The following is an 18,804-nucleotide window of genomic DNA, read 5'->3' as shown; positions in this document are numbered from 1 at the left end:
CAAGCCTTGAGTCTTGACCTCCGTCTACTCTACTTAATAGCTCTGTTGTGTAAGAACTGGTTTCCCTGTAGCGCTGTGACTTGTGATAAGTCTTGCCTTGTTTGGTTGGTTACTCGCTTACTTTAAACTGACTTTATCACTCCACATGATCTGTGGATATTGTTTGTAGAGCTTCTTCATAAATGACAAGTTTGTATTGATTGTTCCTTTGTAACCCATGCTTTTTTTTTTCCTCTGAAGAACGTGAAGCTTTCTGCGGAAGTAGAGCCGTTTATTCCCCAGAAGAAGAATCTGGATGCCTTTGTGCTCCCCATGGCTCTCCCAAGTGATAATGGAAGTGTTTCTGGGGTCGAGCCAACTCCAATCCCCAGTTATCTGATTACTTGTTATCCATTTGTTCAGGAAAACCAGTCCAATAGGTAATTTCGATATTCTTTATTGGTGGGGAGATTGGCAACGTATGTTAGTCTTTTTCTTTTGTAACTTTCAAACTTTAATCATTTATTTGTATTTTTTAAGAGGAAGTAAAACTATTCAGAAAGCTGTCAAAATGTATTATTTTTATTCTTTCTAAGAAAAAGTGCATTTTTCTGAACATGTCAATGAAATATATTGCAGTATAGTGATCCAGGGGATATGTATAATACATGAAACATTTTTTTTTTTTTTAAGATTAGGTGCTTACTCTCATAATGGCCAGGACAGTGTCTGGCACAAGAAGAAAACACGAGGGACAGGCATTGCGGTGCCATGGTTGCTGAGTGCTCATCTGCTGGTTTCTGAAATCTAGCGAACTTCCTGCAGTTCAGATAGCACTTGCCTGGTAGCATCCAGGGAGGGCTTGTGGGAATTGTGATCTGCTTGCTGAGTCTTCCAGACTGATGGGAACTCAGTGCTGCATTTCACTGTATTGGCACAGAGACGCACTTTCAGCCTGTTGTGCCACAGACAGGAAATGGTATTTCTCAGCATGATGGGATAAACGGGGGAGGCTCTATGGCTCAGCGGCTCTGCACAGTCTGTGGTGCACTTCTCTGTGTCCACAGCCCATTGTGGCTCATGATTCTGGATGTGTGATTTATGAGGCTACCAGTTTACCTTGTGGAATAGAAATGCCCCAGTAGCCAATACAGTATCCTCAGCTGAGCTTGGACTTCATTAAAAATCTTTGAATGTGCTGTCAGCACTGGAGAGGTAGAGGCAGGAAGATCATGAATTCAAGGTGCCTTTGCTTCTTGAGATTCTGTTTGTTTTTGTTTGTTTTAAACATTGCACTATCAAATAATGTAGAGAATTTTTATAAACTAAATAATACTATAGCAAAATAACCATGCACAGTATGAGAAATGTAATTTGTTTTCTTGCCTTAATGTGAGGTAGTGGTTAGGAATTCATGAGCAAGCCATCCTTCAGAGTATCTAAGTATTGTTAGGATTTTGGTAGCACACTTTTCCTTCCGTTTTGCTTTGTCTTTGCAAAAGTGAGGAAAATGACCCCTCCTTTTTCCATGGCAACTGTTGTCTGAGGCATTGCGGGGACAGAACAGCCTCACTGCAGTTAGGTAGGAACTGAACACAAGATAAGGTATCAGGGAAGTATCAGGAAGGTATCTCAGGAAGACTTCCTGGGCATGGGTATTAGGTTGCCAAGGAGAGAAGCCAGGGCAAGACCTGAGTTGGCAAAATGATTAGGGGAAGAGCAGGTGTTGGGACCTCTATGTAAGGGTTGTCTGTTACAGTGTGGGCATTGTGCACAGACTGTGAGCTACTGTCATGTGGACCAGAGCGAGGTGCTTCACTTTTAGGCACACCTCTAGAGGAGTTTGAGGAAACAGTAAATGGAAGTGGAGTGTGGCAAGCTCTCAGGCTGGATTCCCTTATGCTGCCATGCTCTTTGTTATTTATCACAAGAGCAGGCTCTCTTGTAACAGCATAGAAAGCTTGTGGTGTCAGTTGTGTCTCCCACAGAAGTATTGTGAAGGCACTGTTGGTGTGTCTTGTTGTTTGTTCTGCTTTAACACCACTCTTGGATGTTAATAGGTTTTTTCTCTCCTGTTCCATTTGCAGACAGTTTCCTTTATATAATAATGACATCCGATGGCAGCAGCCCAGCCCAAGCCCTACTGGACCCTACCTTGCCTACCCCATTATATCTGCTCAGCCACCTGTCTCCACAGAGTACACCTATTACCAGCTGATGCCAGCACCCTGTGCCCAAGTTATGGGCTTCTATCATCCTTTTCCTACGCCGTACTCCAGCACCTTTCAGGCTGCAAACACTGTCAATGCCATAACCACAGAGTGCACCGAGCGTCCAAATCAGCTGGGGCAGGCCTTCCCGCTGTCCAGTCATCGGAGCAGGAATGGCAATAGAGGGCCAGTAGTGCCAAAAGTGAGTAGCCATACTCTGTGTGTAGTTTTTAAATATGAGATTTCTGTTAATACCAGTATGGGTAATTTACTACTTGTACCGTTGGCCTTTAATGCTTAATTTGCTACAAAGTACTCATCACTGATAGAAAATGTTAAAGGCATATTTTAAAAAATATTTTTATGTGATATTTATTGCCTGCCCTCTTTGATTGATAATGTAATTTCAAGTCATCTTCATGATCATTCAGACATACACATAATTATTTCTAAATTATTTTGATTTAGTGCTAAAATTGCAGTGTCAATACCAACATTAAATGGGTCACGTGGTTGAATGTTACTGTACCTCAAGTCAGCAGAAGAATTAAAAAAAGCGTAGTGGATTCTCAGATCACTTCCACCATAGTGTCTGTACTCTGAATTATTAGTGGGAAGAGCACTTTGTTGTTTAGGAGAGCAAAAAACAAGTAAGGGATGAAGCCACTCCCTTCAAGGCCACAGACACTCACACATTAAAGATGCAATGCAGTGCTTCCTTTTCTGTTAATTCTGTAAAAAACTTAATATTGAAGTTGTAAGAAAAGCCTGTTTATAATCAACACTGCTCACAAGAAGACATTTCTGTCACTACCTGAACTGCTGTTCTCTTCAGACTCCATTAGTCAGTTTCCTCAGTAAAGTCTTTAATGCATTTTTGACATAATTTTTAAAAATGAAAAACAAGCAGCAGAGATAATCTTGAAAAGATTTTTGCCTTGGTTCATGGAAACGCTGTGGGTCAAGGGAACTTTTTGGAACCACTAAGAATGAAAGGAAATAGGTTGAAAAGCAGGATAGTAGTGTATAATTTCTGGTGTTGGAAGAGTAGGCTGTATCAGAATGCCTTCTCAGCAGTTCCAATGCAGAAACCTGAAGTTAAGTTCAGAGTTCTGGTGTGTAAATTGCTGTTGAGGAACATTTACTCCTGTTTAAAAAATCTGAAGAAAGAAATGAGCGTTTTAGTATTTTCTGTTTGGACTCCAAGGCAGAAATATTTTGTTTATTTTTGTTATGAATTTAGTGACATTATAACTTTTTACACTTTTATTACCTTTAAAAAGAAAAATATATAACCCTCATATAGCACTATTAAAACCTTGTTAATTGTTAATAATTGATTTAAAAAGTAAAAATTCAGGTAAAAACTACAATGAAGTCAAGTTCATTTTAGTGAGGCTGGCAGCATAGCTGTTGGGAGCCAATCGCCTGTCCTGTAAGCAGTTTTAAACTGTCTCTGCAGGCCTTACAATATCCTTCTGAGACAGGGTCTCAGTATGTAGCTCAGCTGGCCTTGAGCTCACAAGGCAGAGACAGAATCCCAAACTAATCAGAGTGTTAATGTTTATCTAAGAATATGTGTGAATGTGCTTATGGTACATTATTTAGCCTCTGATGGTTCTTTGTGGATAATTCCACAAAACCAGCAAAGAGCTGCTGATTTGTGGTACACATTTAGGTCTTTCTATAATGAATGTGTAGTTTATGTTTGGTACATCATTCCCCTCATTCACTGCTTCTTCTTCTTCTTTTCCTTCTGGTCTTTTAAACTTAACTCAGCCACAGCTTTTACAACAACATATAAAAAACAAAAGACCACAGGTGAAGAATGTGGCTACTCAGAAAGAAACAAGTGCAGCAGGTCCTGATAGCCGATCAAAAATTGTGCTTCTGGTCGATGCTTCACAGCAAACTGGTAAGGCAGTGGTCTGTCTGTTTATTTACTTGTTTACTTTAGCACATGTGGGGAGATGTATGTAGGTCAACGCTGATGCTGAGTGTCCTCTGTTACTTTCCTTCCTTCATATTGAGGCAGGGCTCTCACTGAGCCTTGGCTAGTGTGTCTAGATAGCTTGTGTTTGGGATTCTGTCTCTGCCTTGTGAGCTCAAGGCCAGCTCAGCTACATACTGAGACCCCATCTCAAAAGTATTGTAAGGACTGCAGAGATGGCTCAGTGCTTCAAAACACTGTTCTTCCAGGGGACGGGTGATTGGCTCCCAACAGCCATGTCATGTGCCTCACAATAGCCTGTAGTACAACTCCATGGAGTCTGACACCTCTGATCTCTGTGAACACCTGCACTCATAGGTATACTACCCTTCCCTTATTGAAATTAAATTTAAAAATCTATAAATGTCATAATGAAATTCATTATTACATATAAGTGATATAGGTCCCCCAAAACTTTAAAAAATACCATCACATACAAGGAATCCCCCAAACTAGGTCTAGATTGACCTGGATGAAGTAGCTTGTGGCTTTTCATTATGCAGACCTTTGTGTTACATGTTTAGTCCTATTACCTTTGATATGAGCAGAAAAAGGTCTTGGAATCAGTTGAAAGCCATCTTGCTATGTGGTTTGTAGGGCCTAAATAAAGGAATGTGTTTAATAGGCTGCCATGCTTGCATAGTTATGGGGAAAGTCACATGTCCCAGAGCTGTTCTTCCTCATAGTGACCCATTTCTGCATCCCCTTGTAAACCCTGGCAAGGTTCTTAAAAGTACTGTCTGAGCTGGGCATGGTGGCACATGTTTTTTGTTTGTTGAGAAAGGATTTTTCTGTGTGGTCCTGGCTGTCCTGGGAACCACTATAGACCAGGATAGCCTCGAACTCAGAGATCTCTCTGCCTCTGCCTCTAAGAGCTAGTGTTAAGGTAAGGGCTGTCATGCCTGGCTTTGATTTGGGGGTGGTTAGTGATGGGGGGAAACACATGTTTTTAATCCCAGCATTAGGAGGGCAGAGGCATGTGGATCTAGCCTGGTCTACAAAGCCAGTTTCAGGATAGCCAGGACTATGAAGAGAGGCTGTGGAGATGGGGGGGAGTGTGAGTGAGCAGACTGTTCTTTGTTCAGCCTCCTGAAAGCTCAGAACTGGAGGCATGATTGAGTCAACTGTATGCTTGTAACTTCTAAGGACTGCCTGGTGTTAGTAAGAAATAAAAAGTACTTGTTTTGTAGATGTTCATTTTACTTTTGAACAAGTGTAAAACAATTATTAGTATTCTGTATATGTTAGTTAATGCTGGGAATTAATATAGCAGCAGCTTTTCCTAACCAGCTAGTTCCCCCAAATAACTACACAGAGACCTTCTAACATTTCAAAGCTTAGGCCTCAGTTGGGCAAACTCTCAACTAGCTCACCTAAGTTAACCTGACTGACCACCTAGCCCCATTGGCCACACGGTTAGCTATACCGTCTAGACCCTAGTCATGTCCATTTCCTCTCATGTATCCTGGCAAAAAAGTACTTCTTCTTCCTTTTCCCCAGAGTTCCTTTGTGTCTCCCAGGAAGTTCTGCCATCAGATTTTTACTAAAGCCGATGAGAGAATGCCTTAGGTAGGTGAGGAAGGACAGAGATACAGTGTCACACAGTGTACCCAACAACCAAACTTGTGTTACTGTGTAATAAGAATTTAAGGAGGCTAGAGTCTAAAAAAGGGAGCTGCAAGATGGCTCAGCAAGTGAAGTGTTTGCTGCCACACTGGACACCCTGCATTTGATATGCTGCACCACATGGAATTAAGAGGACCACCTCCCACAAGTTGTCCTCAGCCTTCCACTCACATGGTGGCACTCATGCCACAAGTACCCACACAAAATAAATTGGCAAAATGTAAAATACACTTTTCCAGATATAAGGTAATATGCAAACATTAGCTGTGTTCCTGTACATTACAGTTAGAGGCAGTGGGCAAACTTAGTCACTACTGTTGGGATGGACGTTGTTTTAATCACCTTCACTATTTGCTTAGCATTGCCAAGTGTGAATCTGTGTGTCCTGTAAGACCCATTCATATTTGCCTTACAGGAGCTTTCAAGTGCACACATTTATAGTTAGGAGTCTCAGACTGTTAGCTTTCATTGAATTCCTTCATTGACAGCTTGATGCACACATTTTGATTATTATATTCCCCCTCTGCCTCCAGTCAGCAGTGGCTTGTGTGTTTGTTTTGAGAAAGTCACTCTGTGTAGCTCTCACTGGCCTGTTACTCAGCTCTGTAGACCAAGCTTGCCTTGAACTCACAGAGATCTCCTGCCTCTGCCTCCTGAATACTGGGATTAAAGTATGCTGCCATGCCCAGCCAACAGTGTTGTTTTTAATAGCAAAACAACCAAAGTGTACTGTGAGTGGTAGAAAGGCTAAATGCATTGGTATATCCACGCCAAAGCAGTCTGTACTGCAGTGGCATTAATGATTACTCTGTTCAGCCAAAGGGTAAAACTAGTGTGAGAGGAGTTGGGAATAAAAAGGTATAGCTGGTATTTTGGTAATACAATCAAAAGCTGTAAAAGTACATGGTTTTTGTTTTAGAAATACAAAAACCCATGAAAAATCCTTAAGGAAAAGTGAGTGAAAACTAAACACAGAGTAGTGGTAAGGGGAGGGAGGTAGACTGCTGGGGCACATGTGGTGGCCTCTCAAGGTTGGCCGTGTTCTCTCTTAAATGGCTGATGATTTTTATTGTTATGATACAAGTATTTTATTTTTATAATGACACTCTGTTACAAGTTATTAGGAGCATTTTTAAATGATTTTTTTCCCAAAGAGTCGCATTTCTTCATTTACAAACTGTCAATTAAATTATTAATTTAACACGAATGTATAAACTTGGTCACCATGGAGAATCATCCACTTGCCTTGCCTTGTAGATTTCCCATCAGACATTGCTAATAAGTCTCTCTCAGAGAGCACAGCCACAATGCTCTGGAAAGCCAAAGGCAGGAGGAGAAGAGCATCCCACCCTGCTGCAGAGTCCTCCAGTGAGCAGGGAGCCAGTGAAGCAGACATTGACAGCGACAGTGGCTACTGCAGCCCCAAACACAACAGCCAGCCTGCACCAGGGGCTCTGCGTGACCCTGCATCTGGGACCATGAACGTTCGTAGTACCTCAGCGTTTGTGTTTTGTGTTCGTTTGCATTTGTTAGTCCTGCTGTTAGCACCTTGTCATTTGTGTCCTTTGCTGCAGCTGAAGCATTCTTCTTCTTTTTTTCCTTTTTTGAGCAGTTCTTAGTAAGCATAGTATTTTCCTATTCTTGAAAATATAAAGCACTCATTCTAAGTAATAATATATTTAATGCTAGGCTAAATTATGAAACATTTGCAAAGCATGTCATATTGACTTTTAATCATCCTCTCTGTTCTGTATTTTTTAGCATTCGGAATCATTGGGCTGTACAGGTACTTATTTTTGCAGTTTTTTTTTCTTCTTTTTGTATGTATTTTATTCTTTGTTCATTCAGATTTTTCCTTTAAGTGTGGAGTTTACAAGGGTTATAACAAAAACTATAATTCTCCCGTGATTCAAGTTAATTGAAAAGTATATGTAAAATAAATGAATAAATAAATAAAACAGTATATGTAGTTTTCCCAAACACATTGAGAAAATGTGGTGTAGACCCTTGTGCAGGATGGCATTTGTGTTACTAAGAATGCACGTGCCATTTTATACTCACAGAAATTCCATGTCTGTAGAGACTTAGATGCTTAGATTTTGGCCTTTTATCAGCAAATCCTATCTTTAATATCTTTATGTATTTGATGCAGGTGGTGTAAGCTGGCCCAAAGTAACTTGCCAGGCAACTCAGAAAAGACCTTGGATGGAAAAAAACCAGGCATTTTCTAGAGGTGGAAGGCAAACTGAACAAAGAAATAATTCACAGGTACTTTAAATGATACTGGAAATTTGATTAGGTGTGAGATGGATAAATTAAATTTATCACAAAATGGTGTAGCATTTAGGAATCACAGTATAGCAATTAGGATTCACAGTATCCTTAAGTTTTAAAGTTACCTAATTGTGAACTACTGTGGGCTGTTGATAAGTATGAGGATCTGAGTTTGGATCCCTAGCACCTACCTAATATACTCTCATGTAACAGTGCACATCAACAGTCACAGAGATGTGGAGGCAGCCATCTTAGCTGAATTGGTGAGTGTCAGGTTCACTGAGAGATAAGCTGGAGAGATCCAGAGTAAGGGACACACAGACAGTTGCATGGTTGCATAGTTGGCATGCCCCAGGCCACGGCAGCCTGCCTTAAACAAGTGGTAGTTTTTGTGTGAGAACACAAAGGCATGTATTTCACACACATACACAGGAGGTCCCATATCTATAACTTTTTAATGCCTTAGCTGGTAAGGCATAAATAATGACCTGGCAATGTGCTGAAGGAAGGTGGTGAGGACAAGGATGTAAGTGATACCATGTCTCTACTGTGTATGGGTAAGTATGTCATACCATTTAGAAAAGGAAACCCATCTACCTCTCACTTGCTGTGTCTGTTTCCTTCCATATTAAGACCTAGACTCCCTCTCTTAAGAAGGACTGTTTGAGCTAGTCATGTGCCTTTAATTCCAGGACTCGGGAGGCGGAGGAAGCAGATCTCTGTCACTTCAAGGCTATTTACAAAGCAAGGTCCAGGACATCCAGGTCTACACAGAGAAACCCTGTTTCAGAAAACCAAAACAATAATGAATGGTGGCTGGGCATAAGGACTGCAGTCTGGTCTTTAGGCTGTGAGGCTAGGGAGCCTGTAGGACAAATCTCAGTCTCCGCTCACCAGGCTTGCCTGTTGAACCATCTCTTCAGCCACAGATATTTTGATGTGACTTATTAACATTCTTGTACACTAGTACCAGCAGTTGCTGGTCAGTTGTGCCGAGTGGGCGTGTGTGTTCCTGTGCTGTGGCTGTCATTTCTCCTTTTCAGTCATTTTCCATAGACTTCCTGGATTCCTTAGAGCTAGTTAAGAAATTAGAGCTGTCATGCAAATATGACAACCCCTGACAGATCCCTTAGGCTGCCAGGGAACAGGAATAATGCTCCTTCCCTGTGATTCTCGCACGCTCTGGCCATTTTTGTTTCAGTCTAGCTTTAGCTTTATTTGATGATAAAGATTAAACAAAAGCATGTGAAGTGCTTACTGACTTTTCTTCTGTTGCATTGAAACTGCCTGCCTTGCCAAGTGTCTGGTCTGGGTCCTGGCCCTGGTTTTATTCTTTGTTCATTTTGTATCTGTGTCCATTAAAGGGAATAACCCTGAGGGGAAAACATTTTAAGTGGTTTATCTCTGCCTGATAGTTGGTGGGAAAAAAGAAGCCAAGCAGTGAGTGGATTTTGTTCATTTTTTTGAGGTGGGTCTTGCCCTAGAGCTGAGGCAAGTATGGAATTTGCTCTGCAACCCAAGTTGCTCTGAACTATGACCTTCCTGCCTTAGTCTCCGCAGTATTTTTCTGACTTTTTAGTAAGATGCCTCAATCTGACTACCATAAAATAGTGCCATAGACTTGGTGTTTGTGAGCTGAAAGGTGAAGTGTGCCAAGGTTGGGGGATAGGAAGGTGAGCTGGCTGGTGAAGAATTGTCTGCTGAAGGCCTACTTCTTGGTTCTTATTTTCAGTGTTGCCCTTAAGTAGAAGAGCAGCTGAGAGTTTTTTGGTCCCCTTTATAGCTTCATAAACCCCATCCATGATGCTCTGCTCTCCTCACCTACTCACGTCCCAGAGTCTGTCTCCTAGGACTTAGGCTCTCAACACAAGAATGTGGAGATGCAGCTCCTGTAACTGGATAACAGTCCCTCTTCCTCCTCCTCTGCTTCTTTGCGCACGTTGGGTGGGGGTATGTGTGTTTCATCTCCGAGTGAGGATCGTGCACTGTACCTCAGCTGCTGCCCTGGTTGGCCTGACTGCACAGTGCTGCCTTCCTGCTCTAGTGTCAGGGTTATAGGCTCTGCCATCTTGCTTCTTCAGTTCATTTCCTTGAAGGCAAGGTTCTTACTGAACAATTTTCTTTAATGATGCTTTTTAGCCCAGGCTGGCCAAGGATAACCTTGAGTTTTTGGTTTTCCTACCTCTACTTGTTTGTGTAATCTTTTCACTGTTGGCTCTTCCCAGTCAGCTGGGTTCCTGGAGAAGTTTTCAGATGGTTAGATTTACTAGCCGAGACTCATGACCAGGTAATGAGTACTCTGCCATATGGTGGCCATAACCCGTTGGCAGGACTGTTAACCACCTGGAGGACTTAGGCATGTCAGGTGTTGGCTCTTGTGAATAAAGCTGGTGAAGTGTTCAGCTTCTGGGAGAGAAGAGTCTTACACACCCGTCTCATCTTATCAGACACTTTAACTGTTGAAGAGAAGTTGGCACTTTGTAAAAGTCCCATGCGCTTCTCTGCCTGCTTGCTGTATTTCAGTGAAACAGTTAATAGAAAGTCATCCTTCCTTTCTCAGGTTGGGTTCAGATGCCGAGGACACAGTACTTCCTCAGAAAGAAGACAGAATTTGCAAAAGAGACAAGACAATAAGCACTTAAACTCTATCCAGTCTCATAGAAGTGACCCAAATTCTGAGTCTTTCTATTTTGAGGTAATTTTTCAAATTCTATATAAACTATTCTAAAAAAGAAAACTTCATTAAGGAATGAATTGGTCAGTGGTTGTGTTATAAATGCTGTGTTTTCATGTGTTAACAGGTCAGTTACCTGTTATAAGTGATGTGATGCACTAAACTCATGTTTAACTTTTTATTGCTTTGTGAATTTCACATCTTGTACCTAATCCCACTCATCTCTCATTCCTTCATATTTATCCCCTGCCTTTGCATCCTTCCCCCCAAAATAAAGATAGAATAAGATTGCCCCAGCCCTCGGGGTCTTCAATGAAGACCTGAGGAAGTGACACAGAGGAGGAGAGCAGGTCTACAGTGCTGATCAAGCTCTCGTTTATTATGCGCCAAAACCATTTCTTTTAAAGAAAAACAGGGAGAATTACATGGGAGGGGGACTACCCAGGTGCAACAGAATGTTCTGCCAAGCAGGATCTGTTGCCTTGGTGACCGTACTACTCGGCTAGCTACCTGACCACAGTGAGATCACCTGATTGCTGGGAAAAGGCCTCTATCGTGGGAAACAGAAACCTAGGCCTAGATCTATGTAAAATGGCGTTACTCAGGCTAAGGGAATTTCTTAGTTCTGTCAGCTCCTGGCATAAGATAAGATAGGAAAAGTCCCATCTTGTCATGGAAGCAGTAGTGTGTCACAGTGTCATGTAGCACACCCTTTTGTCTACACTTCTGTACTTGCAAATGTTCATTGCATTGAGTCATTTTTCCAGTTAGAGGCCTCTGGCTTCTGCCATGTTATTAATACTGGATCCTCACCCAGACTCCCCTTAGATATTTTGTTGTTGCCCTGTGTCATGGAGGTCCTGCAGCTTTGTTCTGTTGGACCAACCCTTTCATGAGCTCCAGCAGATCATAGGGATCTCATCCCTGGATCTGGGCCTGGGAGGTAACTGAACTGGTAGCCTGCCATCTCTCAAGACCATGTTTCTTTGTTTACTGTGGTTTGTTTGTTTGAATGTAGAAGCCAGAGGCCAACCTTGGGTCTTTCCCCTCAGACACCATCCACCTTGATATTTTGACAAATGTTCCTTCACTGGCCTGGTGGTCAGTGATAAAGCGAGGCAGGCTGGTCTGGCCTGTGAGCCTCATGAGTCTGCCTGTCTTCCCTTCGCAGCACTGGGATCTCCATGCTGCCACTGCGCAGCTGCTGTTAATTAGGTCTGGAATTGAATCAGCTTATGCTTCCTAAGTTAGCAATTCCCTAAGCAAACCATCACCCAGCTCTTAGGGCTTTAAACATAGTCTTCTCTGTTCTCAGATATGGGCTTTGGGCAGAGCCCATGATCCTGGATTGACCAGTCTTTGTTTTTACTACTTGCGGACTTTATGCAAGTTGAACATTTTTGTGATTGATAGAATGTTACTTCTTTCTTCCAACAAAAGTTAATTTTAGTCTCAGAAGCATAGTTTAAATATAAATATGACAATTTAATTATAGGCCACTTGTATGATTGTTTCCATTCAATCAGAAAGATATTGACTAAAAAGTTTATTTGAATAAAAACATTTTAAACATTATTCTTTAGATTGTATGTAATAGTAGAATAAATTTAAAAATGACTACTAAACTGTTTAAAATCTTCTCCAAATTATCTGAACGTGATAAAATTTATTTGAGTTTTTTGCAGTTACTTAGGATAAAATTAGTATACAAATGAAAAGTGGTTCCAGAACTCTAAAGGATGAATGGACGTGGACATGACTTCATGCTTGAATAAAGAATAGGGTTAGTGTGGGAAAATAAAACTTCCCATTTCAGAGTGATTTAAAATAGCTCAACAGTAGGATACAAATATACATTATTTTCCTACTTTTCAGAACTGTGATGTAACAATAAAGAAAGTTTCTATGCTGAGGAGGTTGCTTGTTGATAGAGTAGTTACCTAGCATAAGTAAGGCCCTGGGTTTGATCCGCAGCAAACATATATGTGCACATGTGTATGAACATACACACACAAATGTTCATACATGCACCCATGGGTGCGTACACACATACCACACATCCACACAGACAGGAAGGCATGCACACACCCCTTTGTAGGGTCAGCACTGAACATTTCACTGACAAAGTGAAACTATTTCAGGATGAAGATGGGTTTCAAGAACTAAGTGAGAATGGAAATTCTAAAGATGAGAATATTCAACAAAAACTTTCTTCAAAAGTAGTAAGTTACTCCTTTCAAAATTATAAGAAAAATAGAACCCCTTTTCAACTTAGGCTGTGTGGAGAGAAGGACATGGGGCAGCATGGTGCATTGGGACAGTGTGTGTGGTGCTCACTTGCAGCACTTCCTTTAAAGTCTTGCCGAAGTTGTGTTGTGTGTGTATGGGTGGGGTGCACAGTGCTTGGGGAAGACGGAGGACAACTTGCAGGAGTTGTTTCCCTCTGTCAAGGGAACCCAGGTTTCAGATTGGCAGCAGACTCTTGTACCTTTTAAGCCTATTATTTCTTTTTCTAAACAAAAATAGCTTTGGGGAAGTCAGCAGTTCTATTATTAGATGAGAAAACCTTAAGTACTGTTGTACAACATGCATCCTATGTGAAAACTTCCCCTATATGGGCATCATTTGTCATAGTCAGCTTCTGTCCCTTTGTTCTAAAATGGTCCTCCCACTTACCCCGTTCTTTATGACACCCCCCCCCCCCACCCTCAGTCCTTGTGAGTCTACCTTTGTCCTGCAGAACCTGCCTCAGTCTTCATTGTCTTTCTTTACTGTTTGACTTCTGGGAAATGACTAACATGTGTTTCCTCTGTTCCATAGTTGGATGATTTACCTGAGAACTCACCCATCAACATAGTTCAGACTCCAATTCCCATTACCACCTCAGTTCCTAAACGAGCTAAGAGTCAGAAGAAGAAAGCGTTAGCTGCAGCCCTTGCCACAGCACAGGAATACTCAGAAATAAGTATGGAGCAGAAAAAGTTGCAGGTATAAGTACTTTCTGCACAGCTGTGATTGTCTGTTTGCTGGCCATGTTGGGAGGGATTGGACAATTTGTTGGACTTTCCGAGTCACAAAGTGACTCCTTTCTTATCCATCTTTTAGGAAGCTCTATCAAAAGCAGCTGGAAAAAAGAATAAAGCCCCTGTGCAGCTGGATTTAGGGGACATGCTGGCTGCTCTGGAGAAGCAACAGCAGGCAATGAAAGCCCGCCAGATCACCAACACCAGACCACTGGTACATCCAGGTGATGCCTTAGTCTGAGCACTTCACTGTAGCCTTTGGGATTGAGCTACACTCTGTCTCCCTACTCTGTACTCAGCCCCACCCCCAAAGAGAGGATGTGGGTGCCCATGCCATGCCGAGTTTGTTGATGTCAGAGAACAGCTTCCAGGAGTCTGTCTCTTTCCACCACGGTTCTGAGGATCAGCTGAACTCAGGTCATCAGACTTGTACAGAGCTTAGCTGCTGAGCCCTCTTTCCCTGGCCCCTTCCTCATTAGGTTAGATTGTTTTGTTTGTTTTTCTTCTTTGAGGGTTAAATTAAAAAAGGAAATCATAAGATATGAATGACAAGTGTTCATAGTTTTACATGTGTGAATGAGACACTGACCTGGCTTCCCACTGTTTAACCAGACTGAAGGCTCAGTGTCTGATCCCCCACCTTTTCTTTTAGAGGACTAGGTGTAGCACAAAGGAGGGAAGGGCACCTTCAAAAGGGCTAATGCTGAGAAGCAGAGTTTCCTTTGTGTTCTGTTCTCAGATCCTTCCTGTCTCAGGACTATTGAATAGGTAAAAGGCAGGAACTTGTGGAAGCTTCTGTTGCAAGATGCAGAAACCTGTGGCTGCTCCTCTTTAGTGGAAACCTTAGCTGTGAGGAACTTGGTGGGGTGACAGTGAAGCAGAGTAGCTCCTGCCGTGGAACTGTGGCTGCAGCTCAAAGCTGGGGTGCAGTCAGGCTGCTGACATCAGAACCCTGCTCTTTGATGTGTGATACTTACAAAGAAGAGGTTGTTAACCTGTGACCATTAAAACTTGGTTGGGATTTTTGTCATTGTTATTGCTGTTGTTGTTTTGTGAGACAGGGATGAAGTAATGCCCCGTCTTAGTTTTCCAAATAAAGAAACTACTAGTGAGCCACCATGCCCAGGTATCTGTCATTTTAACAAATTTTTCCTTTAGTTGCTAGGAACTAAAGCCTTGTGCTTGGCTAGGCAAACACTTTACCATTGAACTAAATCTCCAACCTTTTTCCATTGCTGGGGCTTGAACCTAAGGTGTTATGCATAGGAGGTAAATTCTCTGCCACTGAACTATCCCCAGTTCTACAGCTGTGACTGATTCAATAAAAGTAATGCTAAGCAAAACTGAGTATCAGCAAATAAAGTGTACTGTCTGGAACATTGGGATTATGGAGATGATGAAGACAGACCTGCTCTGAAAACACAACTGACTCACCAGTAAGAGCTTACTCTTGTAGAAGACCTAGGTTTAGTTTCCAGCACTTGAGTGACAGCTCACAACTATTCACAACTTCTGTTCCAGGGGATCTGATGCCCTTCAACAAGCATCCACATGGTGCACCTTTATCCATCCATCTGGGCAAAACATTCACATACATAACATAAAATAAATCTTTTAATAATATTTTCAAATTCACTTTATATCCAGATTACAGCCCTACTCTCTTTCCAGTCCTACCCTTATAGAACCCTCTCCTCATTGCCCCTCCCCTTCTCAGAGAAGGGGAAGTCCCCCTTGGGTACCATTTCACCCTGGGACATCTAGTCCCAACAGGACTAGGCACATCTTCTCCCACTGAGGCTCAACCATGCAGTTCAGGTAGGGGAAGGGGATCCAGTGACAGAACAAAGACCAAGACAGCCCCAGCTCCACTTGTTAGGGGACCCACATGAAGGCTAATCAGCAGATTTGCTACAAATGTGTAAAGGGCTTAGGTCTGGCTCCTGCATGCTCTCTGGTGCTTCAGTCTCTGAGCCCCCATAGTACTGTTGGCTGACTCTGTGGGTCTTCTGTGGTGTTCTAAACTGTCCAGCTTGTTCAGTTCTGCCCCCCACTCTCCCGCAAGGCTCCCTGAGCTCAGCCTGATGTTTGGTTTCTTCATCTGCCTCTATCCACTGCTGAATGAGCTATCTCTCAGGAGACAGTTATGCTAGGTTCCTGTCTGCAAGCACAGCAGAGTATCATTAATCGTGTCAGGGGTTAGCTCTCTCACATAGATTGGTATCAAGTTGGACCAGTCATTGGTAGTTGTAAGAGAATAGATACACATAAATACCTAATCAACAGTAGTTCTTAGGAGAGATACATCAAGTTCTGTGAGCCCTTAGAAGGAAGTGGTTTATGGCAGTCGATGGAGAGAAATAAAGGTCACAAGTGACTTCATAGAAGGCAGTATTTGACTGGACTTTGAAGAATGAGTTGCATTGCTGGCAGATGAGAGAGTCCCTTCTGTTCCCTGTCTATATTTGAAAGTATTGAAAGAAAGCTGTTCGGAAACTTAAGAAAGGAATGGGAGTGAACATTTGCAAGGACTTGCTGGAGTGTGGAATAGCAGGCTGTAGAAGTCAGAGAAGGCAGGGTACTGGAGAGATGGCTCCATTGGTGAAGTGCTTCCCACGTGAGCATGAGGACCTAAGTGTGTGTCTCTAGTACTGTGTAAGCCAGGCATGGATGGCAGTGCAAAGACGCAGAGCCCAGCAGACCCTCAGCTTGTTACCCAGCTAGTGCGCTGAGTTGGTGAGAGAACACGTCTTAGAGCTGGAGCTGACAGTGCCAGCATCGGGCTTCACATGGACATGCACACATGTGCAGGCACACCCTCACATACTGTGTGACTAGGCTTTGGGTGGGAGGGGGTGACACTCAAAGAGGTGGGGGAAATGCATGAGAAAAGGGACAGAACAAGGTCCCAGAGGAATTAAAGTGGCATTAGGAACTGTGGTCGTTAGTGGGCCTTGGACAGGAGGAAGGATGTCTGTCCCCTCCTTTTGGATTTTTTTCCTTTGTAATTTGGCAGTGTTTTCTCAAGGAAACAACAGGCAGTCTGCTAGAGTGGAAGGATTCCATGTGGAGGCCGAAGGGTGAGGGGAGGAGCAGGGGGTAGCAGTTGCTGTGTAGCAGGAGAGGTAACGTTCCTTCGACACTGAGCTGACCAGAGGGCCATAGGCTGACGAGCTGGCTCTGCGGGAGTGAGGAGAACCCGGGTGGGCCAGGCGTCTGGAAGCCAGCTGTCCAGCTTACTTGAGACCTGTCAGTGACTGACTGCACTGACTCCCCTTCCTCCTCCCCGGGAGGTGAAAGACCTGGAAGGAAGCAGTCTGGGGAATGCTGCCCAGCCTGTTGTTACATTACGCTGTCCTTTCTGCTTCCATGGGAAGCAGATTTATTTGGGAGACTGTCAACGTGTGGGACTTGGATACAGTAGTGACACTCATGCTCTCGTTTGTTTCCAGTTGTCACCACAGCCACTTTTCACACGAAAGATTCAAACAGAAAGACCTTAACCAGAAGCCAGCCGTGTTTGACGTCCTTTAATTCTTTGGACATTACTTCCTCTAAAGCTAAAAAAGGAAAAGAGAAGGAAATTGCAAAGCTAAAACGACCCACGGCGCTGAAAAAGGTACCCCAAGTCTGGAGATGTTTCTTTTATGGGATAATTAAAAGTTTACTTTTTAATTTTTTTGCAAAAGTAGTTGTACTTTAGAAAACATAACTTGTAATATATTTATACTCATGGCTATATGTGACTGGTTAATTCAAAACCAGCATTGTATGGCTGTCTTTTTGTATGTAAGAAGGTTCTGCAAAGTGAATTTTTCTATAATGTTTGAAAAATAGACATTAATCATTTCATGTTCAGAGCATTAGACCCTTCTTAGGATTAAGTTCAGATCTTTCTTTGCATTTTTCTCTTATGTGTCTATGTGTGTGCAAGCATGTGTTGGCATGTTTGTATGGGAGCCTGCATGTAGAAGTCTAATTATATCCAAAGCTTTCTCAGTTGCTTTTGACTCTATTCTCCCAAGGCCACACGTCTGAGCCAGGCCCTCTGCTTCCTGTCCTTCTAGCCAGCTAGCCCTGGACCTTAGTGTGTGTTCCGTGGGGAGTAGAGCATCTTTAGGCTTACCTTCTCACCTTTGTGTTCTTTACCTATAAATTGATGATGGTATCTGCTTTGGTTTAGTATTAGAGGGTCAGAATGAGTTAATCCATGCCTGAATAATTGAAAAATGTGGAGTGTAAATCATGCAGACCGAATGAGTCAGTTTTGGAAATCCTACTTGGTCACCTGGGATTTAAAGACAGGCCTTATCTGCTTGTTTGCTTCAGCTTCCTGCTTCTCTTTATTTGAAGATGGAGACAGATGAAGTGAGTCTGACTGTGCCTCTTAGCACTCTCCCTGTATTTCTGTATAGCATTCTCTTCGACTTACTTTCTAAAATAAGTCACGGTTTTACACCTTCTGTGTCGCCTGGCGATGCAGCCAACTGAGATCCTCATGGCTGTGCCCGTGTTTTAGTGTAACATTGCAAGAGTTTATTGAACCTATTTGAAGAGTGGTTGGTAATTTAAGGATGGTTTAATGACTTTCAGGTTATTTTGAAAGAAAGAGAAGAGAAGAAGGGACGTCTGACAGTGGAACATAGTGTTTTGGGAGCTGAGGAGCCAATAGAGACTCATTTGGACCTAGCCAATGACTTACCTCAGGAGACTGTCTCCCAGGAAGGTGAGGATGCCTGGCTGTGCCTCAAGTAGAAGTTGCCCACTGTATTTTCTGTATGTCGATTTATGTGGTTTCTATGGAAAGCAGATGGCTGAAAGGATGCGTGGGTGTTCCACAGCAGGTGTCTGACAATTTGGAGGCTCAGATCGATCAACTGTAGTAACATCTCGGACATTAGGATCTTCCCCATGCCTGGGACTCCTGGGGGGCCACAAGACTTCTTATCTTTTACATAGAGAATACTGTATACTGGTTATTTTTTCATAGGACTATTTTAAAAGTACTTTTATTGCTCCCCCTCCCCT

The 18,804-nt window shown here is 42.6% G+C and overlaps 1 protein-coding gene across 4 annotated transcripts in view; it reads left to right on the top strand.

Moving 5' to 3' along the window:
• Positions 1-18,804, top strand: part of SECISBP2L (SECIS binding protein 2 like) — a gene marked incomplete at its 3' end in the record, with an annotated part of 42,377 nt that overhangs the window by 8,367 nt on the left and 15,206 nt on the right. For 2 of the 4 annotated variants that reach the window (XM_080931130.1, XM_080931132.1), the window contains exons 2-13: positions 241-419; positions 2,067-2,391; positions 3,975-4,104; positions 7,063-7,289; positions 7,567-7,591; positions 7,958-8,073; positions 10,640-10,774; positions 12,895-12,975; positions 13,574-13,741; positions 13,859-14,000; positions 17,229-17,395; positions 18,370-18,502. In XM_080931130.1, the coding sequence (XP_080787256.1) occupies positions 241-419; positions 2,067-2,391; positions 3,975-4,104; positions 7,063-7,289; positions 7,567-7,591; positions 7,958-8,073; positions 10,640-10,774; positions 12,895-12,975; positions 13,574-13,741; positions 13,859-14,000; positions 17,229-17,395; positions 18,370-18,502 (1,828 nt within the window). Of the gene's footprint in view, positions 1-240; positions 420-2,066; positions 2,392-3,968; positions 4,105-7,062; positions 7,290-7,566; positions 7,592-7,957; positions 8,074-10,639; positions 10,775-12,894; positions 12,976-13,573; positions 13,742-13,858; positions 14,001-17,228; positions 17,396-18,369; positions 18,503-18,804 lie in introns of all 4 variants that reach the window. The other 2 variants (XM_080931131.1, XM_080931129.1) reach the window with 1 other exon arrangement.

Source organism: Micromys minutus (genome assembly GCF_963924665.1).
Source record: "Micromys minutus genome assembly, chromosome: 17".
Classification (NCBI taxonomy): domain Eukaryota; kingdom Metazoa; phylum Chordata; class Mammalia; order Rodentia; family Muridae; genus Micromys; species Micromys minutus.
Note: the sequence above shows the minus strand (reverse complement) of the source record. Positions and strands in the feature narration are given on the sequence as shown.